This window comes from Cherax quadricarinatus, chromosome 54 (assembly GCF_038502225.1).
Source record: "Cherax quadricarinatus isolate ZL_2023a chromosome 54, ASM3850222v1, whole genome shotgun sequence".
In the NCBI taxonomy this organism is placed as follows: Eukaryota; Metazoa; Arthropoda; class Malacostraca; order Decapoda; family Parastacidae; genus Cherax; species Cherax quadricarinatus.
The window spans coordinates 1,017,993-1,045,242 of NC_091345.1; the positions used below are offsets into that span (position 1 = coordinate 1,017,993).

At 38.4% G+C, this 27,250-nt stretch overlaps 1 protein-coding gene across 1 annotated transcript in view; it reads left to right on the plus strand.

Moving 5' to 3' along the window:
- Positions 1-4,284: 4,284 nt before the first annotated feature.
- yata (N-terminal kinase-like protein yata) overlaps positions 4,285-27,250 on the plus strand; it is an 84,169-nt gene continuing 61,203 nt past the window's right edge. The window contains exons 1-4 of the mRNA XM_070096532.1: positions 4,285-4,509; positions 6,254-6,394; positions 11,311-11,433; positions 18,466-18,683. Coding sequence (XP_069952633.1) covers positions 4,396-4,509; positions 6,254-6,394; positions 11,311-11,433; positions 18,466-18,683 — 596 coding nt within the window. The 5' untranslated portion in view covers positions 4,285-4,395. The remainder of the gene's footprint in view (positions 4,510-6,253; positions 6,395-11,310; positions 11,434-18,465; positions 18,684-27,250) is intronic.

Consider the following 27,250-nt stretch of genomic DNA (forward strand, 5'->3'; position numbering starts at 1 on the left):
TCAAGGCCTAGACACCTGTATCTGCTTACATATTCTAGAAGAGACCCATCATGCAATTGGATCTGACGAACTGTGCCTCTCTATCGAGGAGGGCGCCTATTGAGTATCTTTGTTCTATCAGTAGAAATTATCAACCCCAGGTCCTGACATGAGGCTAGTACATGATTAAGAATGTTTTGGGTGTTGGAGAATCCGGTGGTGTGAATCATTATATCATCAGCAAAACTAATCATATAATGATGGGGCTGACTAGGCATAGCATTAAGTAATGCATTAATTAGAATATTGAACAGTGTGGGACTGAGCACACCTCCCTGTGGGGTTCCTAATTCAAAGTCTTTAGTTACACTTCTATGTCCCTGGAACAACACAGACGATTTTCTGTTGGACAGGTAGCCTTTAATCCAGCGGAGAAGCCATCCTACAACATCCATTCTGGCAAGTTCACTAATGATTACATGTCGGTTGGCTACATCAAAAGCGGATTTAAAGTCAAGGAAGGTAGTGTATGAGCTGTCAGTGTGCAGGGTGAGAAAGGTGGCTATGCAATGATGCACGCTCCTTCCATGCATGAAACCATGTAACCGGGGAGACAAAAATTGTTTGATTCTGTACATGAGACGATTAAGAATCATTCTCTCAAATGTTTTACACAAACAGCTAGTAAGAGATATTGGGCGAAATGCATTTTGTTGATTGGGCTTAGGAACTGGAATGATGAGGCTGTTGGTCCAAGATTGAGGGAGCTCCCCAGCTACATAGCTCATGTTATATAATTCAAGTAATGGATTACCTGGTACTCGACACAGCAATCTGAGTATGTTGTAAGTAATACCATCCTCACCAGGCGACGTGGAGTTGCCCTTAGTGCTGCATCAAGTTCATAATTAGTGAATGGAATGTTGCAGTCATCTTCCTTGCTGAGCATAAAGCAAACAAGTCTCTCCCTTGCATCATATTTGTCATTTAATTTTTCCTGTGTGGTACTGGGAAGATTGTCATAGCTAGATGTAGCAGCCCAAGCACTGACTAACTCATTCGCCCTGTGTAAGGGATGAGGGTGCGCGATCTGCCCAGTTCTGTTACCCTTAATTCTATTTATGTCCCTCCATGCCCCGCTAAGTAGGGTGTGAGCATTAAGACCGTTGACAAATTTTTCCCAGTCTGTTTGCCGCAGCTCTGTCATACGCTCTCTGGCAGCAGCAAGGGCAGTTTGGAAGAGCCTCAGCATTCCAGGGGTACGATGTTTTCTATAGGCTAGGCCTAGTCTGCGCGCAGTACGTTTCAGTGTACGAAGTTTAGAATCATTGTAATAAGTATGGTTTTTGAAGGAGGTATGATTATTATGGAAGTTTGTTGGGTTTAGAGTACCAAGAGGTTTCAGTGGCGGCTCTAAGTAGTTCTGAATACTGTTCACAAGGTCATTGTTAAAGGTCTCTACAGAGGAACACTCATAGGAATTATACCAGTCAGTCACATGTGCAACAAAGTCATCATGCTGATCAGTGGGAACATTAAAACGTTTCCGTTTGAATATCCCACCAAGAAGGATAGTATTACCAATATCTAGTGAGGTAAGCCTAGGGAAATGATCAGACGCTATATCTGTTACAATGGAAGACTCACAGATGGCAGAAGTAATGTTGAAGCCCAGACACAGGTCAAGGACGCCTCCATAGATATGTGTGGGTTCAAGGTCAACTACAATTTGCACATTACCTGGAGTTTACCTGGAGAGAGTTCCGGGGGTCAACGCCCCCGCGGCCCGGTCTGTGATCAGGCCTCCTGGTGGATCAGAGCCTGATCAACCAGGCTGTTGCTGCTGGCTGCACGCAAACCAACGTACGAGCCGCAAACCAACGTACGAGCATTATCATGACTGTTTAAGAGTGACAACAGTTGACTGCCATTACGATTACCAAACTGTGAGTTTCCAATGCTTTTGTGTCTCGCATTGTAATCGCCAATAATGAGAGTAGGTTCAGAATGAGCACAAGTTGGGAGCTCCAAGTAATTAAACTTATCAGCAGGAGCGTACAAGTTAAATATGTTGAGAGCAGAGTTCCCTATATAAATCCTAACACCGTGATATTGTAGCCCCTCTGTTTTCTTATGTGCAAGAAGTTGATGGGGAAGTGATTTTTTAATATATAGAACACAAGAGTTAGTAGATTTGAGGTTATATGCAACAAATGATGGTAATTTAGGGGGTTGGGATTTTTCAGGGACTCTGCACTCTTGTAGACACACAACATCAATGGGTTCAGTGGTTACTTTATGATGAAGGTTAGGAAGTCTTTTTCTAAGTGATGCAATATTCCAGCATAATATAGAAAGTTTATACGAGTTTTGATCCATTATAAAAGTCCTGGGATTTTGTTGAGTTTCTCAGCATAATGAAAAAATTGTTCATATAAATAGCAGACCTTATCAATGTCAACAGTGTTGCCCTGGTCCATGAGTTTTCTAAGTGCACTTCCAGTTGTAAGGCCTCGTGGGAGTCTTTGTATAATCAGAGCACGACGCTGTTCATGTATGAATGTATGATAGGTGACACCACCACTCACATTCCCTCCTCCACTAACATTACACGCAACACTACAACTGTCATCACCAACACCACTACCAACATTGTGTTCATTACATTTATCAACAGTATTGTATTCAACATTAATGTCAAAGTGGTTAACCTCATCACAGTGCTCTGTTAGTGTCAGGTAAAGACCCACAAGATATTGCTAATGTTTTAACACTGGAACTGGAGTCCTGCAGCAAATGGTTAGTAGACAACAAACTATCATTACACCTAGGGAAAACTGAAGCCATTCTCTTTGGCACGAAACATAAACTGAGAAGGGTAAATAATTTTAATGTTCAATGTAATGGGGAGCCCATCACTTTGGTTTCATCAGTAAAATATTTGGGAATCCCCTTTGACCCATGCATGTCAGGAGAATTGATAGGGAACAGTGTAGTAAAGAAAGCGAATGCCAGACTGAAGTTCCTGTATAGACAAGCACAGAGTCTACCTACTGAGGCTCGCAGGACCCTATGTCTAGCCCTTATACAATGCCATATGGATTACGCTTGCTCTTCTTGGTACTCTGCCTTGACAAAAAAACTGAAAGATAGACTGCAAATCGCCCAGAACAAAATCGTAAGATTCATCCTGGGGCTGGGACCAAGAGAACATGTAGGCCAGGATGAATTACAGCAGTTGGATTTGCTGAATGTTGAAGACAGAGTAAAACAACTGAAGCTAAATCATGTTTATAAAATTGCTCACAAACAATGTCCAGAATATCTTGCTGTCAATTTTGTCAAGGTTGGGAACCAAAGCAATCAGGTAAACTCCAGGTAAACTCCAGTACTAGGGGGAGAGAGCACAACTTTGTAGTACCCACAGTCAGTGGCCAGGCTTCAAACACCTTTTATTGTACAGCAATAAAGGAATGGAACAGACTGCCCGCACATGTCAAAGCCAGTCATAGCATGAACCAGTTCAAGAAGAGTGCCAAAAGGTGTCTGATGAATGTAGCTACAGAAAGGGAGGGGAATGATTTTCTATTTTTTTTAGCTAACTTACGTGTAAATTTTACCTTCTTCCTAGTAATGACCCTCGTATTGTAGATAGTCTTAATGACCTTGGTGTAGTAGATAGTCTTTTTAGTATGATAATAAGATGTTATCTTCATTGTAGAATAATAAGAAAATATTATAACCTTTATATTATAATAAGGTAAAAGGACCCCAATGGAAATAAGTCACTCTGTCTGACTTTTTTGGGTTATCCTAGGTTCTCTACACATATGCTGCTATGTATGATAATTCTATGTAACTGTATTTGTGTATACCTGAATAAACTTACTTAATCACACTCTTCACCACCACTTACATTACGCTCATCACTATTACTGCCATTATAGACACCATTGCCCTCATCACACTCTTCACCACCACTTATATTACGGTCATCACTATTACTAACATCATAGACACCATTGCCTTCATTATGATGCTCACTACAGTTATCAACACAATATAAGATATAGAGGAAAGGAAAGAAAAAGATGTGTACAATAACTTGTGAACATTGTTAGATGTCAACCATTGTGACAATCTTATGAAGACTCGCTTTACAACAACAAGATATATTGATATGTAAAATAAAACATTGTTTTTCATCTTTATTTACAAATATGTCAATGGCAGTTATTTTTAAAGGATATCATTGAAGACCATTTGCAATACATTGCAGTTTAGAAGTAAAGTGAGTGATAATTATAGGAGGATGGCTAGTAGCTGAACTTACAAACTTTGCGGTGTGTTGGCACAGCTGCTTCACTCTGCTGTCAACTTCAAAGTTTAACTTCACTGACTTCACATACACACAATATGTGGTCACTGTTTTCCCGCGACCCAGCCAGTTCACTTCCTTATGAGATTGGTGAAGAAGTGAGGTGTGAAGACAATCGCACGGTATGGAAGCTGCACCGAGGCAAGAAAAGGGTAAGTTAATATACGTTTAAATTTATATATATATCTTATTTTTACTTTTAATTTCTCATGTTAAACCATTTATCCATAACACAGATTATTGGTGAAGAATGTCATCACACACACTATACTCATAATGCGGGGAAAAATTTATCCATTGATAAATTTTCACAGGTAAAATTTGTCGTGAATCTCAGTGGAAATAATCAACATTAACATTTTATGTTAAATATACACATTAACTTTTGTTTGTTAAATATACATAATATATATGTATACCTGTAACATGTACCCGCTAGACCAGTTAAGATACCTGTTTTTAACCTTTAAATATAAATAATTATCACAAGGACCCCAATGGAAATAAGTCACTTTGACTGACTTTTTTGTGTTATCCCAGGTTCTCTACACATATACTGCTATGTATGATAATCTGTATAACTGTATTTGTGTATTCGTGAATAAGCTTACCAGCATTTCCCAGCTGGGGTTTCCCAGAACCCTAGGGTTCTGCGAGAGGTCACTACGGGTTCCGACAGAAATCGTCTCCTTTCAGTTGAAAATGAATTCTGTTTATCTAAAGTTTGACACTGAATTATGTATTTGTGTACCAAAAGACTACAACAGGTTTCACATTAGTGAAGCAAATTTCATTATCTAAATTGCTTTAAAAATAACATTTCCTTGTCCCATATATTTGTTCATATGACACTTGCCTTGATTTATCTTATGTCTTTTCAATACTGTTAATAAATGATTAAATTGTAGTAGTTATTATCTGCTTTCACTCTGTTTTATATATGATATTTGTTATGTTTATTTTTTTGTTTATAGATATGTGTAGGTTGCCATTGGCGCTGCTGTTCAGGGACTGTAGTTCGTGTACGTGACGGTGAATGTTTTTCTTCTCTGGGTTACCATTCCTTTTTAGTTAATGGCTGATGAATAAAAATCTGCCATGTTTTATGTACAGGCTGCATCACTGTACAGCATTTTGCTTTATGGCATTTTGCCAGTGCAGCGGTTTTCAGTTATACAAATTCTTCACATATTCAGACTTCTTGCAATAAAAATATTCGCCACTCATTTCAAGCTAAGGACGAAAATATTTTAAGGTAAGTAATGTGTGTACTGCATATGTATTTTTTAGGCCTAGCTCTATTCCTCACTTAATATATGATAGTGTAAACATGTTATTAAGCTTTTAAATGTATTTGAAAGTGAGAAAAGGCTGTTTCATTTTACAGCAATTTTTGCTTTACAGCTCTAACCTGGACCTAACCTGCTGTGTAAGTGGGACCTGCCTGTTTACCTGGAGTTTACCTGGAGAGAGTTTCGGGGGTCAACGCCCCCGCGGCCCGGTCTGTGACCAGGCCTCCTGGTGGATCAGCGCCTGATCAACCAGGCTGTTGCTGCTGGCTGCACGCAAACCAACGTACGAGCCACAGCCCGGCTGATCAGGAACTGACTTTAGGTGCTTGTCCAGTGCCAGCTTGAAGACTGCCAGGGGTCTGTTGGTAATCCCCCTTATGTGTGCTGGGAGGCAGTTGAACAGTCTCGGGCCCCTGACACTTATTGTATGGTCTCTTAACGTGTACCAGTAATTTTTTTATAACATTTTTAGTTTGGTTCAAATTTATTGTAGTAGGTCAGTTAAGAAAACTTTTTTGTAATTTGCTTGATCTAATTATTTCAGATATTTTGTAATTTGCATGGTCTTAGTATCTCAGTTATATTCATTTTTGTCTTTCTGCAGCAAAATGGAGAAGAGGTCAGTTTATTCGTATGTGACGTAAGAGATGGAAACACATCCTATTTGGATGTAGCCAAGGCGGCTATCAAGAAGCTTAAAACTCTGCGCCATCCCTGCATCCTCACCTACATTGATAGTTTGGAGGTAAGTTTTTTTTATTTTAATGAATAAGTGACTGTAAGAAGTTTCCTCTCAGTGATGGTAACATCCTAAGCCCCCTTCTTCAGCTCATCTATATCAGTGATCTACCAAATGTTGCTATAAACCTTTACTAATGACATCACCTTACTTTTATTTGACATTGACCCTCTGATATTAAATAACTGTGTTAATGGTAAACTAAAAAGAGCTACAACTGAATGATGAGAAACAAACTACATCATTTTAGGAATAAACTTTCATGTCAAAGTGGACAGAAATGAAAAGGGAAATTTCTTATGCCTGGTCACAGACCGGGCCGTGGGGGCGTTGACCCCTGGAACTCTCTCCAGGTAAACTCTCTCCAGGTAAACTCTTGTAGAATTGAAATTTAATGTTCATATAATGTAAATACAAAATATATAATACAGTAGGTATGCGTTCCAAATTTTGTTGCTATGCCCTCCATAATTTGCTGATAAGCCTGAACTCTTCACTCATTTATCTATTATCTTACTTAATATAAAATCTGTGACTAGAATCTACAACAGCAGCCTACTCTGTTCCAATTATCAGTTGCTAAAATGAAGCTGTTAGGACCTGTAGATGACCCTCAAGGCCATTATTGAGGTCTCTAGATTTTGCAAAATCTAAACTCCATTCATATATCATTCTGTTCACTGAACATCTTAAAGTCCCTGAACTGTAACACTGACCCAACTTTAAGACCTTGTGAGCTGTAACAGAACATCCACCAGACTAGAAAGAAATCCCTCATTGATATTCATTGTTTGGTTGAATCTCTATAGAAATTATGCAAATACAAGAACCAAATACAGTGGACCCTCAACCAATGATGGCATCGTATAACTTTAAATCTGACTAGCGATACATTTTAACGCAAAAATTTTGCCTCGACTAGCGCTAAAAAATTCAACCAACGTGATTCGTTCAATTTGAGACGCGTCCACATGTGGCCTGCGCAGTGTTTATAAGCCAGCCACCACGGTCGCATCCAAACATACAATCGGAACACTTCATATTATCACAGCGTTATTAGTGATTGCACCTGCAAAATAAGTCACCATGGGCCCCAAGAAAGCTTCTAATGCCATCCCTGTGATAAAAAGGGTGAGAATTAGTATGGAAATTAAGAAAGATTTTGAAGGGTTTGGGGCTAACCCTGAGATGCCTATGCCAGTTGTGGAATCCATTGTGCCTACTTCAAAGATTAAGGAAATGTGTGCAAAGTGGGTTGAACTGCAAACATTTATGGATGAAAAATCACTCTAACACAGCTATTGCAAGCTGTGCTGGTGACTATTACAATGACAATGTTGTGGCTCATTTTAGACAAATCGTAAAGGAACGGGAGGTACAGAGCTCTATGGACAGATATGTTGTGCGACAGAGGTCCAGTGACTCTCAAGCTGGTCCTAGTGGCATTAAAAGAAGGGAAGTAACCCTGGAAAAGGACTTGACACCTCAAGTCCTAATGGAATGGGATTCCCCTTCTAAACACTAACACCATCCACACACACACTCCCCTCCTCCCATCCCATCAATCATCACCAGATCTTCAATAAAGGTAAGTGTCATGTAATTGTACATGTCTTCTTCAGTTTGTGTGTATTAAAATTAATATTTCATGTGGTAAAATTTTTTTTTTCAATACTTTGGGGTGTCAGGAACTGATTAATTTGATTTCCATTATTCCTTATGGGGAGAATTAACTCGACTAACGATAATTTTGGCTAACGATGAGCACTCAAAAACTGATTAATATCGTTGGTTGAGGGTCCGCTGAATCAGGAATTGCTCATGAAACAAAGCAAAAAGTTGTGTACTGTATTAATTAAGGAATTCAAATAAAATTGTCCAGTGCGGATATCATACAATTCAGATTTCGACCACTTTTTTGGGCGAAATTTTACCCCAGGTTTCTTACTTCCCCTTGGAAATCGTTCGTATCAGACACGTCCGTCCGCATTCATCCGAAGCATTGGTGGTAGAGGGTGGTAGTGACTGTGGTAGAGGGTGGTAGTGACTGTGGTAGAGGGTGGTAGTGACTGTGGTAGAGGGTGGTAGTGACTGTGGTAGAGGGTGGTAGTGACTGTGGTAGAGGGTGGTAGTGACTGTGGTAGAGGGTGGTAGTGATGGTGGTAGAGGGTGGTAGTGATAGTGTTAGAGGGTGGTAGTAATGGCAAAAAATCGAAAATGCTAAGAAGTTGTTGTTGGTGTGGATCAAAGAAAAACAGTTAAGAGATAGTGTTGTGGAGGTAATAATTTGCGAAAAGGCAAGGCAGTTGCATGCGGATTTTTGTAAAGAATATGCCAACAAGAGTCTTCAATAAAGGTAAAGGTGATTTAAATGTTCATTTATCCATTAAAATTAGTGCTTTATATTTATTTCTCATTGTTTTCTGTATGTAAAACTATAGTTATTCTCTCTAAAATGTATTTTTTATTAATATTTTTGGGTGTCTGGAATGGATTAATTGGATTTACATTATTTCGGATTTCGACCGAATTTCTGGAACGGATTAAGAAGGAAAACCGGGGTTCCACTGTACCCAGTTGTTTAAGCATTTGAGAAAACGTTAAAATATGCAGTGTCTGTTTTTTAACTGTACAATAAAACATGTTTTAGATTACATATTATTACATACACCTTTTAGATTTGTTTTGGTATTATTCACACTTTTAATTATTTTTTTCTAGCTTGAATTATATTACATAAATCAGTATTACATTCATTAATGCTGTATCTTTATCTTCACTGTTATTCATGGCTTTTGCTAATGATTCCAATAATTGTACTTATATTAATTTGTTATTAATATGTTTTTCTACTATTCCATATTGTATTGCTAATGATTCTGATGATTGTTTATATATTAACTTGCTAATATATTTTTCTTCTGTTGCATATTGTAGTTTGTCATACACTATTTATAATTACTGTCACAAAAGTTATGCATGCTTTATACCATTACTTTTGCCTATTTTAAATTTTCCAAAATTAGCCACATATCTGCCTAGGTCTTCAAATCATAAGCTAAACATTTTGCATATTTTTTTATTATTTGAGCTTAGTTCTAGTTAAGTTTGCCTGAAGTGTTGTGTATAACTTCTGGATTTTTTCATCTGTACACAGAAATCTTTTAAGATATTCATTGTAATATCTATGTACAGGTAATTTAACATTTCAACCCTTTCAGGATCGTTGCCGTAATGTTATGTCTTGAACTCAGGGTTTGTGACATATTACATCCTGAGCTCAGCTCACTCAGATAAGCTGTGAGTGGTAAATTTTGGCCTAGACATGAGAGACTGGGTCTGTGCAGTGAGTGTGAACCATATAAAAACAATCCTGCCCCATGTGGTACATGATTGGAAAAACATAACTGTCTGTGTGTGTGGTTTAAAATAATGACCTTGTGGTGCATTTCTGGAATTTTTTGTTGTTTTATTGGCAGTTTCTTGATATCATTTAATAGAATAGAAGACATTTTACTCAAATAGAGGTGATTTAAATTGGTTTCTGGGCTGAAGTAGCTTGAAATTGAGCTCAAAGTAGCAGAAATATTTGATTTTTGTCAATATTCCAGAGGATGGGTAAGGCCTCCCTACAATTCCCAGTCTGTTTTATAGGTTTTTATTAGGTCTGATTCATTTATTGGAACACTGTGAACCATGAACAGTCTTTCCTGGTTATATATTATTGTCCAAGAAATAGAGTAAATTGTCTATATTTTGTTTAGGAAATTAAAATGGAAACCAAGTGTAATAAAGAAGAGGGCTGGAGATGTGACTAATGAACAGAGGGAATGTTGTTTTAATGCCAGGAAAGTCTAAATTGTTTATGATGGATTATTTTGAAATTGGCATTTTTTAAATTTTTTGTATGAAATTGGCCAAATTAGCGAATTCTGATCACTATATTGGGTAGTTGACACAATTGAATGGGTGGCTTCTTGTGCTCATTTGATATGATGGAAGGCATACCACGAAATAGCTAAGAATTTGGTCGACTGGAACAATGGAATTGGTTTAAAATTGGACTCAATGTTGGCAAAATCACTGGTGTTTACATTGCGGGAGACTGCTAGCTTTGTATCAGCACAATTCCATAAGTTTCCCATCAGATTTTGTATTTTTGGTATCATTATCTTCAGAAAAAGATTCTCTACCATTTCATGACAAAACCTAATTTTTTTTTTTTTTGGTGGGGGGGGGGGGATTTTTGGACACTGAGAAGAAGTTTCTGATTGGTAGTCTATATCCTGAAGGAGGGGGGGGGGTTAATGAACAAGACTGAAGGGGCCGTGTTTGAATATGGTAAGCTAGTGCTTAAACTAGCAGGCCAGTGATCAAACTAGCAGGCCAATGATCAAACTAGCAGGCCAGTGCCTAAACTAGCAGGCCAGTGCCCAAACTAGCAGGCCAGTGCCCAAACTAGCAGGCCAGTGCCCAAACTAGCAGGCCAGTGCTCAAACTAGCAAGCCAGTGCTTAAACTAGCAGGCCAGTGCTAAAACTAGCAAGCCAGTGCCCAAACTAGCAGGCCAGTGATCAAACTAGTAGGCCACTTCTCAAATTAGTAGGCCAGTGATCAAATTAGCATGGCAGTCCTCAAACTAGCAGGCCAGTACTCTCACACTAACCTGCTAGTTTTGAGACATACTTGACATGGGTTCAGACTTTACATGTACTACTCAATTATTTACAACAGTGTTATTACAATTTTTGTAAATAAAGATAAACTATTGTTATTTATTATTTTTTATTAATTTTAATATTAAATGGTAAAATCTTGTGGCAAGGAATATGAAGTGTGGTATTTAATGTTTCTGGAGTTTATAAATTACACATTAATAATTTTTTTGATATCAGTTAACATTTGTTTAATGTTTTTGTTTAGAGCGATAAGTTGGTGTACTTGGTAACGGAGCCCATAACTCCACTCTTGACGTGGCTGAGTGACGACTCTCTGACTGCTGCACATCGCACTACTGCTGTGTCATGGGGGCTGCTTCAAGTCACTGTGAGTCAGCACTTCTCTATTTTCTTCAGTTCTACTTGATAATTTTTAACTCTTGAAAGAATTGTCATTGCAAAGTAACAATGTATATGCAGTACAGTATATGAGGCATTGTATGGCAGAAAGGAATAAGTGCCACTATGGCCAATATTCGGGTTAGTGAAGGAATAGTCATTAACCCTTGAACTGTCCAAATGTAGATCTACGTTCATGTACATAGCGCTCCAACCTTTATTTTCTCCATTTGAAAGCATGTAAAAAAAGTAGATCTACATTTGGAGCACTATGCATGTCAGCGTAGATCTACATTTGGATAGTTTAAGGGTTAATGTGTAGTCTGAGGGAATGTGTAGATAGTGCCTTGTGTTGAGAAATGGTTTACCAGCTAACGTTAAAGATTAAATATAGGGAGTACTTAGCTGATAAGACAGCTATCGTCCACACAGCCGCCCCTGCAGACGAGGTCTCGAGAAGCTGTCTCATTCACTTCTTAACGGGCTGAAATAAAGTATATTAGGTATGATTGTAAATTACCCCTAGGGGGTGTTATGTCAGCATTTCATTCACTGATTGCTGACATACTTACTTGTGTGGACTCAAAAGTCCGCACCTCACTGCTGACTATAGGTTGATAACAAGCTCCTTGTGACACAAGAACTGCGCAGTCCCCTGTACTACAAGAAATCTGAAACCCACCTTGCTATTGTAGCATGAGCTACGGTGTTCTTCACACCCTCGACAGGTATCGGTGACTTGATAGAAGCTGAAGTCTTCCATAGTCTAGGAATACATACACTGGTACACTGTTCCACAAGGTTTGTCTTTATTGTTCACAATCTTATCACTAAAGAAGCTGATCACACTTCTCTGTAAGTGTTTATCGTGTTTTGTAAGACACTTTGTTCACACTAATGCACGGATCAGTGTTCTTTGTTGGTTATCCTGGCGTCAGTGTGACTCCCAGTAGGGTGAAAAGTAATCTCACCTCACAGCATCCTACGCCGCTGCAGTGCCCCCAGAACATAAAGAAAAAGCTGACCTAATACTTTTTGCTTCCTTGCCAAACTTCCTCCATGAAGCAAAGCAGAATGCTTGATTCCTGGTGTCTTAAGCATAGACAACAATGTATACTATCTTTACCATGGTAATAAAGTGAGAGCAGGATTTTCCTTAATTATCCTGCTAAGGTAAGAGATGGACTGTCTCTTATTAAACTACACTTTGCAACACTGGACTCTTGCAAGGAGCGGTGGTCGCTTGACCACGTCGTATACTCGTACTGCATCTGGGATCAATTACTTGCTGCAGCAGTAAACAAGATGTTTGCCCCCTTCTGAGAGGGCTGGGCCCCTCAGGGCTGAAAGGGGCTGAAGGGGACTGATACCCCCCTCCTGGAGAAAATTTCTCCACACCTTGTGTGCCTGCAAGTTAGGATCAGAACTCCATAGCAAAGTATGGTAACTTAAACTTTATTGCTTTGATCTCCCCCAGGACTATTATTCTTCATTATTTAACCCTTTGACTGTCTCGACCCCAAATCCTAAAGTGTGTCTCTGTGTCACAAAATTTTTGAAAAAAAAAAAAAATTCCTTTGAAATCATAGAGAATCTTTTCCCGATGTTAATGTCACCGAAAGTACGAAATTTGTTGGAAAACTTATGGAATTACGCTCTCGCGAAGTTAGCATTCTCGGTGATGTTTACGCATCGGTGATTTTGCCCACTTTGAGCCCTATTTTCGGCCAATTCTATTGTTCCAGTCGACTAAACTCATAGCTATTTCTTTAGAACTCTATCTGGTCTATAGACTGATTACAAGAAACTGCCCATTTACCAATTTCAACTACCCAATAAAGTGGTCAGAAATTGGTAATTTGGCCAATTTCACACAAATTAAAAAAGATGCCAGTTTCAAAATGGAGTCCAGAATGAACAGTGCAGACATTCCTGGCACTAAAATAATATTTTCTTTGTTCATCATCATGCCTCCAGGCCCCTCTTATATTACTCTTGCTTTCTATTTTGAATTTTTATTCATACAAAAAGTAGAAGATCTACTGTATACAGGCTACTGCATTATTGTAATAATTGTATAAAAAATGTCAATCCATTCATGACTGAGTATTAGAATGGCTAACTGGACACTTATTGGGCAATGACATCATTTGTTTACTCTTGAACATGGGCAAAAATCGAAATTTGAGCTCAGTTTCAAGGTTCTTTTCGTTGCGAAACCAATAAAAATCGTCAATATTTCTGTAATATTTCTTCCATTCTATCAAATAAGACCAAGGAAATGAGAATACAACCATAAATACCTTATGAAAATATACACCTCAAAATCAGTGTTAATCCAAAAACACGGTCGGAGTTTTTTTTTCTCATGCACAGCGTGCTGCACGATTTTTTTTATACTGCGCACACTGACCACATGGACCCATTCTCTCGCATGTGGGCCTACCAACTTTCTCCTGCTTGATTTGAAGCCGCTAGAATTTTGGCATATTAATACGTCAAAAACACTGGCTCGTAAGACATATATATACAACCGAAACAGTCAAAGGGTTAAATGTGATGTGGTATTTGCTACCATCAACATGAAAACACCTGTTAAAATGAGCTGTGTTTCCTTATGAAATTGTGCCTAACGTATAGGGACTTGCCACACCCCTACCAAAAAAAACATATGCTAAAAGTTAAATACATTTGAGAAAGAAATGTTGAAAAAAATCCTATAGTATTATATAATGATGTAAAATGTTTTTAAGGGGTAAGACTCCTGGAACTGTAAGAGTGCTACTCCCAGAGGTGTGGTGGGCTGGTACAGCTCAGCTCGGTGTATCCTTTGGTGGTTCTATCAACCCTCAAATAAAAATATTTTTCAGAATTGCTCTGAATCCTAGATCATACATTCACTATACAACTTTCTTGTTAAATAACTTTTTTTTCACACTTTTATCAATCACCAACAAATTTAACAAACTGTAAAGATATGGCTAAATTAGGTATATGACTGCTGAAGACAGTGTAATATGTAATCACAAGATAATGGGTTACCAGGCTTCAGGTACCACCTTCATGCTTATTTTTTAAACTAAGGCACAGAGGATCATTTGGTTTTCCTGAGCAATTAGGTCATTGATACAGTTTCTCATTAATATATTGTTAAAAATGCAATTTCTCTGGATGGGTGGTGAATGGGATTCTGCAATGTATTTGAAGGACTATTTAATTGTCAAATATTTTTTAAAATTTTGTTTATTTTTGTTAACCTGTACGTATAACTAGTGTTTTAAGGCTTTTTTTTTTATAGTTAAGATGTTGAGTTTTGCTGTTACTGCCCACAACACCTTTAATTTTAATCGTATTTTTTTTTTCATTTTTAATCTCCATGAGGAAGTGGAGAAGAATCTTTCCTCTGTAAGCCATACATTTGTAAGTGGCGACTAAAATGCCGGGGGCAAGGGGTTAGTAACCCCTTCTCTTATATAAATTACTAAATTTAAAAAGAGAAACTTTCGTTTTTCTTTTTTGGCCACCCTGCCTTTGTGGGATACGGCCAGTTTGTTGAAAAAAAAAAAAATGAGTTTTGCTATTACTGCCCACAGCACCTTTAATTTTAATTGTATTTTGTTTTTTCATTTTTCATAATTTTGATATACTATATGTATGTACATTGATCTCTATGAGGAAGTGGAGAAGAATCTTTCCTCTGTAAACCATGCGTTTGTAAGAGGCGACTAAAATGCCGGGAACAAGGGGCTAGTAACCCCTTCTCCTATATGCATTACTAAATTTAAAAAGAGAAACTTTTGTTATTCTTTTTAGGTTACCCTGTCTTGGTGGGATACGGCTGGTATGTTGAAAGAAAAGATTTTTTCAACACGTCGGCCATCTCCAACCGAGGCAGGGTGATCCAAAAAAAGAATGAAGCACTTTCATCATCATTCATATGTAATCACTGTCTTTTCAGAGGTGCTCAGGTACGACAATTTAGATGTTACTCCAAACAGCCAATATCCCAGACCCCTCCTTTAAAGTGCAGGCTCACTTTGAGGTCACTGGTAAATTTGATCATGAGACTAAAGCTGTATTGCAGTGGCTGGAGAGGCAAAAGCTTTTTAGCAACTGATTCCCTAGTTAACTTGACAAGTGCTCAGATTTTTATAGTTTCACTGTTAGTGGTGTAATTATTTTTTCAGAATGTTTTAGAAGTACAGCCTCTCCTCACTTAGCGATGTACTCATTTACCGATGACTTGGACTTATGACGGGCTCTTTGACCAGTATGCATACTTAAATGCTAATGTATATTAGAGCTGAGTTCCTCTATTCTGTTTATTACAATATACAGTACACTATAAACATTTAAAAATATACCAGAAATATTATAAATGGTGCAGAGGTGATTTTAAAACAATATCAAAGATGGTTGACACAAACCCACTACCATTATAGTATGCTCCTCACTTAGCGATGAATTTGTTTACTGACGTGGTCTTACGAACGAAACTCCATTAAGTGAGGAGAGGCTGTACTGCCTTTAGTTTGGCACTCTAAGCAGGCAGTGTGATATAAAGAAGACATTCTCTTGCACTGTATCTAGGTATTCGCCCTACTTTTAAAAATTCATGTCCAACTAGCAGGTTTCCTAGTCTCTTCACTGGTATTCTCTCTCACTCTGACAGCACCTAGATTTTTGTTCAAGTGGGCCCACATTATTATTTTTTTTTTTTTAATTTTTTTTAGAGGGGCTGTACTTCAAACACACACCAAAATGTGGTTTTTTTTTTTTCAACATGTCAGTTCAGGGTGACTCAAAAAAAGTAAGAAACACTTTAACCATCACTCACACAAAATCACTGACTTTGCATAGGTGCCCAGACATGATTATATAGATGTCACTCCAAACAGCCAGTATCCCAACCCCCTCCTTTAAAGTGCAGGCATTATACTTACCATTTCTAGGACTCAAGTCTGGCTAACCGGTTTACCTGAATCCCTTCACACAGTATTACCCTGCTCACACTCCAACGGCTCATCAGGTCCCAAAAACCATTCGTCTCCATTCACTCCTATCTAACATGCTCACAGATGCCTGCTGCATGTCCAGACCCCTTGCACACTAAACCTCTTTTACCCCCTCCCTCTATCCTTTCCTAGGACTACCCCTACCATGTCTTTTTTTCCCCCACAGACTTATATGCTCTCCAGGTCATTCTTTCCTTGTTCCATTCTCTCTAAATGTCCAAACCATATCAATAACCCCTCTTCAGCCCTCAGAATAATACTTTTTGTAACTCCACACCACCTAATTTCCACACTACGAATTCTAGAGCTGCATAATATTTACACCACACATTACCCTTAGACATGACATCTCCACTGCCTCCAGTCTCCTCCTCGCTGCAGCATTCACAATCCATGCTTCACAGCCATATAAGAGTGTTGGTACCACTATACTCTCATACATTCCCTTCTTTGCCTGTATGGATAACATTTTTTGTCTCCACTGACACCTCAGTGCACCACTCCCCTTTTTTCCTTCATCAGTTTAACCTCATCCTTCATAAACCCATCTGCTGACAAATCTACTGCAAACTATGTGAACACATTTTCTTCTTCCATACTCCCTCCCTCCAATGTAATATCCAATTTTTCTTTACCTAACTCGTTTGATACCCTCATCACCATACTCTTTTTTTTTTTTTTGCCAACACGTCGGTCGTCTCCCACCGAGGCAGGGTGACCCGAAAAGAAAGAAAATCCCCAAAAAGAAAATACTTTCATCATCATTCAACACTTTCACCTCACTCATGCATAATCACTGTCTTTGCAGAGGCGCTCAGGTACGACAGTTTAGAGGTCCCTCCAAACTGCCAGTATCCCAAACCCCTCTTTATCTATGTTCACTTTAAGCTTTCATTACACACCCTCCCAAACTCATCCACTAACCTTTGCAGCTTCTCTTTAGAATCTCCCAAAAGCACACTATCATCAGCAAACAGTAACTGTCAACTCCCATTTTGTATTTGATTCCCCATAATTTAATTCACCCCTCTCCCCAACACCCTGGCATTTACTTCTTTTACAACTCCATCTATAAATATGTTAAACAACCATGGTGACATTACACATCCCTGTCTAAGGCCTACTTTTACTGGAAAGTAATCTCCCACGTACCCTAACCTGAACCTCACTATCCTCATACAAATTCTTTACAGCATTTAGTAACTTACTACCTATTCCATACATTTGCAACATCTGCCACATTGCTCCCCTATCCACTCTTATCATATTCTTTCAACAAACTGGCCACATCCCACCTAGGCAGGGTGGCCTAAAAAGAAAAATGAAAGTTTCTCTTTTTAACTTTAGTAATGTATGTGGCCAGACAGGTGGCCGACAGACATTTCACTGATGGGCATTTGGCCAAATGGACATTTCACCGATGGACACATGGCAGAGTGGACATTTCACTGAACAGACATTTGGCCAAAAGGACATTTTACTGAATGGACATTTCTCCGATAGACATTTCATTAACCGAAATGACATTTGATCGAAAAACTAGAGAACAGACAATTGTCAAATTTGTTCATATCCCTTGTAGCCCTGAGCTTTCCTGCAGTGCTCCTTTTTCTTGGTCTTTGACCAGACTCCATAACTACTACTACTACCACCTCTCTAGTTCCTACTACCTCTCTTGTCCTGTCCCTGTGTGCTGGCCTATGTGTACTGCCTCCTTCTCTCCTCCTGATATTTTAGTCAAATATGAAGTGAAAATCATGTCTAATGTTAATATGATTAGTAAATGAATAAACCTTGACATAAAATCTTTAGTGACTTGTGATCAGCACATTGACCTGGATTCAAAATTAGCCTTGCTGTATAGTCTGCAGATTGGTAAAATTAGTTCAAAGGTTGCAAGCATCACTGGAGTGTTTGTTTATGACACCTGCTATAGATCATTCAGTTGCTCTCTTATAATTTTTAATTGCATATTATAATGTATATTAATTTATATTTATCCACAGAAAGGTCTGAGCTTCTTAAACAATGATGGGAATTTGATTCACTATAATGTTTGCGCCAGCAGTGTATTTGTTACACGTGCTGGAGAGTGGAAGCTAGGTGGGGTAGAATATTCCAGCAGCGACTCCTCGATGTTCCCTGTCAAAATTATTCCCAAACTGGAGGTGTACAACCCACCGGAAAAGATTGAGCCTTCGAAAATGTGCACTACAACTAAATGGTAAGGGCTTGCTCAGGTTCTTAGGTATGATGATCTTTTCCCTGACTCAGCTTCCATGAGCTTGAAAAGCAGAGACTCCTTTCCAGAGTCCCATCCCAAATCTACTTCACATTGTTTTCATTTGTTCATAATGTAATCTTGTTTAACCTCTTAAATTTTGGTTATGTATGGCTTGTACTTGTATTCTCCAGTTTTTCTGGTGGTTCATAATATAGAAGTGCAGCTTATGAATTTGCTTAGGTACATGAAGTGGTAGATCATGGTAATGAATATGATATTGTGTATATGATCTTCCGTAAGGCTTTTGATAGAGTTCCACATCAGAGCTATTGAGGAAACTTAAGGCACACTGAATAGGAGGAGGAATTTTTTCCTGTGTAGCTGCATGGTTGACAAATAGGCAGCTGAGAATTTGCATAAATGGGGAGAAATCAAAGTGGGGGAATGTCACAAGCAGTGTTCCACAGGGGTCAGTGTTGGGTCCTTTGTTGTTCACAGTTTACATAAATGACATAGATGAGGGAATAGCAACATAAGCAGATTTGCAGATGACACCAAACTAGGCCGTCTAATTCATTCTAATGAGGACAGAGGACTCCAGGAAGATATGAATAGACTGATGCAGTGGTTAGAAAGGTGGCAAATGCAGTTTAATATAGACAAATGCAAAGTTCTAAATGTTGGACAGGAAAATAACCATGCCACATATAAACTAAATAATGTAAATCTTAACCCTTTCACTGAAGAATTGAGACACTTATGCAACACATGGGAATCTTTATTGAAGAAATGTTTCACCACACAGTGGCTTCATCAGTCCAATACAAAGTAGAAATGGGTAAGGAGAGTAGAAGTATGAGGTAATCAGTCCCTCAACCTGGATTCGATGTGTTCAGTCCATCACTCTTGTGATGGACTGAACACATCGAATCCAGGTTGAGGGACTGATTACCTCATACTTCTACTCTCCTTACCCATTTCTACTTTGTATTGGACTGATGAAGCCACTGTGTGGCGAAACGTTTCTTCAATAAAGATTCCCATGTGTTGCATAAGTGTCTCAATTCTTCAACTTGTCGGTTTTCAAAACCATTCATCACAAACCCTTTCACTGTTGAGATCCCTGCTCACAAACTTGCTTTCAGTGTCAAAAAATTAAAAAAAAAAAAATTTTTTTCTTATGAAATGATAGAGAATCTTTTTTTGATTGTAATGGCACCAAAAGTATGAAACTTTATGGAAAACTTACAGAATTACACTCTCGCAAAGTTAGCGATCTTAGCGATATTTACCCGCTTTGAGCCCTACTTTTTTTACCAATTCCATTGTTCTAGTTGACCAAACTCATAGCTATTTTGCTAGAACTCCTTTTGGTCTATTGACTGAGTACAAGAAACCACCCATTTACCAATTTCAACTTCCCAAAAAATTGATCAGAAATTGGTAATTTGGCCAATTTTATACACAAGGAAGGCCATTTTCAAAATAGGGTCCATAATTAACAATACAAACATTCTGAGCACTAAAATAACCTTTTCTCTGTTCATTAGTCACATCTCCAGGCCCCTCTTATATATTGCTTGCTTTCCATTTTGAATTTTTATTGACACAAAATTAGATATTATTTATACCATGTACTGATATAAATAATATCAGCACATTTATGAAAGCATATTAGACCCACCAGTTGACGTATATTGGAGGTGTGATGTAATTTGTTTACTCTTCAACATTGACAAAAATCAAACATATCCGCTACTTTGAGCTCAATTTCAAGGTACTTTTAGTCTGTAAATCATTCAAAATCATCTGTAATATATCTTCCATTCTATCAAACGAGACCAAGAAAACAAGAATACAACCATAAATACCATACGAAAATACACTGCAAAGTCACTGTTTTAAACGAAAAACAGTTTTTTTTTTTTTCTCATGCACTGCGTTCTGCAGGACTTTTTTTGTCTACTGCTGATACTGACCATTCAAACCCATTGTCTTATGTAGGCCTACCAGCTTTCTCCCGCAAGATTGGAAGCCACTAGAATTTTGGCATACTATTATGGGACCGACATTGGCTTGCAGGTTGTAATATTACGGGACCGACAGTGAAAGGGTTAATATTACTGATTGCGAAAAGGATTTAGGAGTTCTGGTGAACAGTAATCTGAAACCAAGACATTAGTGCATAAGTGTTTGCAATAAAGCGAACAGAATCCTTGGCTTCATATTAAGGAGCATAAATAATAGGAGTCCTCAGGTTGCACTCTGAAGGAGGGGTGTTAATGTTGCAGTTCTATAACTGTAGTGTAAGCTCGCCTCTGGCAAGACAGTGATGGAGTGAATGATGGTGAAAGTTTTCCTTTTTCGGGCCGCCCTACCTTGGTGGGAAACAGCTAATGTGTTCATAATAATAATAAAACTATGACTTCAATATTTTTTTTTCTTTAGCACACTGGCCATCTCCCACCAAGAAAAACTTTCACCATCATTCACACTATCACCATCTTTGTATAGGCATGCAGATACAACAGTTTAGATGTCATTCTAAACAGCAAATATCCCAAACCCCTCCTTTAGAGTGCAGGCACTGTTCTTCCCAACTCCAGGACTCAATTCCTGCTAACCGGTTTTAATGTAGTTATTCAAGCTTATTCCTTTTTGTTATGATTACTAATACACCTACCATCCGATGACCTGCTCGACTTACGACCACTCGACTTACGACCGTGTTTTTTATGCCAAATTTCTGGGAAATAAACAACTATTTGTGTTGTACACAGTGTTTATCCTAAACCTTACAGTATAAAATACAGTACTAACAACATAAAAAGTAAAGTAAAACATGAAACACCAAAATAAAACAATAAAATAAAGTCATTACAAATATGTTTTGTTGATATTCAGTAGTAAAGTTCGACTTACGACCATTTCAACTTACGACCGGTTTCTTGGAACCAAACTCGGTCGTAAGTCGGATGGTAGGTGTATTTTTTTACAAATGAATGTTGTTTTCAGTAATGCTTCCCAAAGATATTGATGACCATTCTGAATCACTTGCTAGAAAAGTGAATATAAAGTTCTGGGCCTAAACCTGGACGATAAATAAAAATACAATACTCTTCTTGTCCCTCTTAATGCCACCCAGAAGACACATTTTAGGGTAAAGTTTTAGATTCAGATCCACTACTGGCCTTGAAATTAAGACTTTTTTATATAATTTCACTTGTTTCTATGGAATATAATGTATCTATTTTTTAACACTCCGGCCATTTCTCACCGAGGCAGGGTGGCCCAAAAAGAAAGAAAAAACCCAAAAGGAAAGAAAAAACTCATCATTCAACACTTTCACCATCACTCATACATAATCACTGTCTTTGCAGAGGCGCTCAGATACAGCTTACATGTCCCTCCAAACTGCCAATATCTCATACCCCTCCTTTATCCCCTTAACTGTCCAAGCATAGATCTACGTTTTCTCGCCCAGCACTCTGAATATTTTGACCCTCGGATCACCAGGTATTGGTATGTCAAATAAAACATGAATGGATACACAAATAACCCGCACATAAAAGAGAGTAGCTTACGACGACGTTTCGGTCCGACTTGGACAATTGACAAAGTCACACTGTGTGACTTTGTCAATGGTCCAAGTCGGACCGAAATGTCACCGTAAGCTTCTCTCTTTTATGTGCGGGTTATCTGTGTATCGTTCCAGTCACGGTATTGTGCCTTTTTGTTATTAACCTGAATGGATATCTGCTTTGCAGCCGCCCTACCTCTATCATATATATCAGATGCACCTGGGTATTTGTAGCTGACCAGTAGTTGCACCTGGTTATCCGTTGTCTTGATTGAAGCAGACGTGTTCTTTGAAGAGTGTTGTACTTACTACACTCTGTTAAGATCGCAACATTCATTGTTACACACTGTTCATCAAGTATTGTTTATTATTCACAATCTTATCTCTAAAGAAGCTGATCACACTACTCTGTAAGTGTTTTGATGTATTCTTTGAGATTCTTTTATGTACACATATGCACAGATCAGCGTTCTTTGTTCATTATCCCATTGTCTGTGTCCCTTGGCAAGGTTAAAATCAATCTAAGCTAAAATGCCTCTCGCCCCCAGCACATAAAGGAAAAACTGACATAGCATATTTCCCTTCCTTGCCAAACTTCCACCATGAAGCAATACAAAATGCTTGATTCTTGCTGTCTGGGCATAGACAACAATGTATACTATCTTTAACATGGTAATAAAGTGGGTGCAGGATTTTCCTTAATTGTCCTGCTAAGGTAAGAGATTGATTGTCTCTCATTAAACTACACTATTTGCAACACTGATCTCTTGCAAAAAAGTCACATGACCTATGGCACACGCTCATACTGCATCTGGAATCAATTAAAGTGTTGATGTAGAGATGCAGAAGCAAGATGCCATCAGCCCCTCTGGAGGGCTGAGTCCCTCAGAGGGCTGAAGGGGCTGGAAAGGGCTGAAGGGGGCTGATACCCCCCTCCTGGAGAAAATTTCTCCACATCACTATGTGCCTGAAAAAAAGTGTTGTGGTACCTTGACTTACGAGTGCCCCAACTTAAGAGTTTTCCGATTTACGAGGCATTGCTTGGTTGATTTTTTCCCTTGAGTTGCAAGCCAAAATCTGGGTTACAAGCGAAGAATTTTTTTTTTAACAAGTCGGCCGTCTCCCACCGAGGCAGGGTGACCCAAAAAGAAAGAAAATCCCCAAAAAGAAAATACTTTCATCATCATTCAACACTTTCACCTCACTCACACATAATCACTGTTTTTGCAGAGGTGCTCAGAACACAACAGTTTAGAAGCATATATAAAGATACACAACATATCCCTCCAAACTGCTAATATTCCAAAACCCCTCCTTTAGAGTGCGGGCATTGTACTTCCCATTTCCACTTCACAGAAAAAAATATTTACTGAAAATGACATTTGGCAAGATCCCCGGCCTAAATGGCACAACGAAAGGTGGTTGTGGGACTTGGTACATATAAAATAATCCTAGTGTGATGTTCTCACTGGAGGTAATCGTGCAATTATCTTTAGTTATTCTACAAAAAAGTAAGGTTGCTAGATTTTGACATTTGCAGAATATCTTGCCCTTTACTCCCACACAAATCCCAGAATATTTGAAATAGTATTTCCAATATTCCACATGCTAATTGTAGAACAATCATTTTTTTATGATTCCTGTCAATATTATTGCATTTACTTCAATTATAAATAGTGGTCTTCATCAAATCGGTCAATAACTTGCTTCTGAGATATTCACATACCACTGCACCTGTGATCTAGTGCAGTTAGCCTCTCAAAAACTCCATTTTCTCTTACCCAGGACCAAAGAACACGTTATAGGAAGGAGCAGTAATGATTTTATATACTTGGACTGGTCCTGGACACTCGCCATATTATGGCCTATTTTATTCATTGTAGAGTATATATCATGTTTCTGTGTTACTAATAGTGTTTGTTATGTCATATTAGATAAATTCTGATAGATAAATAAGCCATAGACTTGACATTAGTGTTATATTGAAGTATTTTCTCCTGCCCCTGGGGTGTTTTCTTGGGGGCTGGAGCGAATTAATGGCATTTCATTTAATTTCAGTGAGAAAAATTGATTTGATGTACAGTGGTCCCTCGATAATCGTCCGGCTCGATAGTCATCCTTTTCGGAAATCGTCGTGTTATTTTCATCCAAACATTGGCTCATAAATGGTCGGTTGACTCGCTAATCATCGTTCGTCCTGGACGCGTACTCACGGCTCTGAGCTGCGTTGGCCTCCCTTCCCAGCCAGTATGCCATTGTTTACCAGCGAGCGACGGTCCCCTCACTTGTTCATATGAAATATTTCATAATATTCCATTCATTTTAGTGCTTGCAAGTGCTAAATAAGCTACCTTGGCTCCAAAGAAAGCTCCTAGTGCCAAGCCTTTGGTAAATAAGGTGAGAAATATGATTGAATTTAAGAAAAAATCATTGAACAATATGAATGCGTTATAGGTAAGGCTTGGGAGTGAGTGACTACCAGGACTTTGAACTCTGCTTGGAGAAAATTGTGGCCAGATTGTGTCCACAAGAGGGAATTTGAAGGGTTTGTGGCTGACCCTGATGAGCCTATGTCAGTTGTGAACTCTATTGTGGCATTACGGAGTTCCATGGGGTTGGATGTGAGTTTGAAGGATGTGGAAGAGTTGGTGGAGGACCACAAGGAAGAGCTAACCACTGAGCTGCTGCAGGAGTTTCAGCAGGAACAGCAACAGATCGCAGCTCAGAATCTTGCTGCAGAGGAGGAGGAAGAGAGATGGAACAAGGTGCCTTCTTCAGAAATTAAGGAGATTTTTGAAATGTGGGGTAGGATGGAAAGATTTATGGAGAAACATCACCCTGAGAAGGATGTTGCAAGCCATATCAGCAACTTGTACAGTGACAGAGTCTTGGCCAATTTTAGGGAAGTTTTAAAGAGACGCCAGAAACAGAGCTCTCTAGACACTTTTTTTTGCGAGACAGGGCTCCAGTGACTCTCAAGCTGGTCCTAGTGGCATTAAGAAACAGAGAAGTAACCCCAGAAAAGGATTTGGTACCTGGGTGTTGATGGAAGGGGATTCCCCTTCCAAACAGTAACTAATCCAATCTCTCTCCTCCTCCAGTCTTCCATACACTAAGAACAATCGCCAATAAAGGTAAGTTTTATGCTGTTAATGTTTCATTCATCGTGTCCTATTGTATTGTTTATGTACTACATCTAAATTTCATGTAAAATTTTTTTTTGTTTTAATACTTCTGGGTGTCAGGAACGGATTAATTGTATTTACATTATTTCTTACTGGGAAAATTGATTCGAAAATCGTCTTTCGATAAGCGTCGCACTTCCAGGAACGGATTAACGAAGATAAACGAGGGACCACTGTATACGTATGTACAAGCAAATTTAGTTACGAGCTTGGTCACGGAATGAATCAAACTCGTAAGTCAAGGTACCACTGTATATATAATGGAAATTGCATTAAAACAAAGGTGACATTATTCAGGTACAGTAGGGGCCCACTTTACAGCATTTTGCTTTATGGCGTTCCGCTAATAGGGACATTTCAAATTATGGCCAAAGCTCACTATACGGCTCCCCCCACCTGACTTTCTAATAAGGTCACTGTGCCCCACTTGGTTTGTTTACTTTCTCTGTGAGCTCAGTGTCTCTCCACTATGTCTGGAAACTTTCCAAAATTTCAAGTGTTTTAAAGTTATTTCATATTTTATATACTGTATATGTACTCTGATAATTATACTTATGTGTGCCTGTACCTAAGTAAACTTACATACTATGCTGGCAGGCAGGTACACATTAAAATCAGTAAGATTGTCTTAAGTGTTGAAACTCCATATTAGCCCTTTCAGGGTTGGTGCTGTACTGGTACGTCTTGCGCACCAGGGTTGGTGTCGTACTAGTACGCATAAATTCTAGTGCCTTCAAATCAAGTAGGAAAAGGCTGGTAGGCCTAGATGTGAAACATTGGGTCTGCGTGGTCAGTGTGCACAGTATAAAGAAAAAATTGTGCAGCACAAAGTGCATAATGAGAAAAAAAAACTGACCGTGTTTTTGGTTTAAAACAGTGCCTTGGCAGTCTATTTTCGTATGATATTTATGGTTGTATTCTCGTTTTCCTGGTCTTATTTAATAGATATAATTTTGATTGGTTTCACAATGGCAAGTACCTTGAAATTGAGCACAAGGTAGCAAAAATGTTCGATTTTTACCGATGTTCAAGAGTAAACAAATCACACCATGCGTCCAATACACGTCAACTGGTAGTCTAATATTCTTACACAAGTGAGCTGATATTATTTATACCGTTTGTACAATGATTCCATAATATACATAACAGTAAATCTTCTATTTTTTGTGAGAAAAATTAAAAATGAAAAGAAAAAGTAATGTAAGAGGGGCCTGGAGACGTGACTAATAAACAGATAAAATGTTATTTTAGTGCCAGGAATGTCTGTCTTGTTTATTCTGGACCTTATTTTGAAATTGGCATCTTTTGGAATTTGTGTGAAATGGGCCAAATTGCCAATTTCTGACCACTTTATTGGGTAGTTGAAATTGGTAAATGGGTGGTTTCTTGTACTCAATCGATAGAACAAATGGAATTTTAGTGACTAAGCTATGATTTTAGTAGATTGAAACATTGGAATTGGCCAAAAATAGGGCTCGAAGTGGGCATAAATATTGTCAATACTGATAACATCACGAGAGCATAATTCCATAAGTTTTCCATCAAATTTCATGAGAAAAATTTCATAAGAAAAATAATAATTTTTTTTATTTTTCAAATATTTTTTGACCCTGAGTGGGAGTTAAGGATCAAGGGTCTCGACCCTGAAAGGGTTAATAATGATGATAATAACAATAATCACTGAGGCACATTAAATGTTGTATATTACATTAATATACACTTTTTTTTTTTTTTTTTTTTCAACAAGTCGGCCGTCTCCCACCGAGGCAGGGTGACCCAAAAAAGAAAGAAAATCCCCAAAA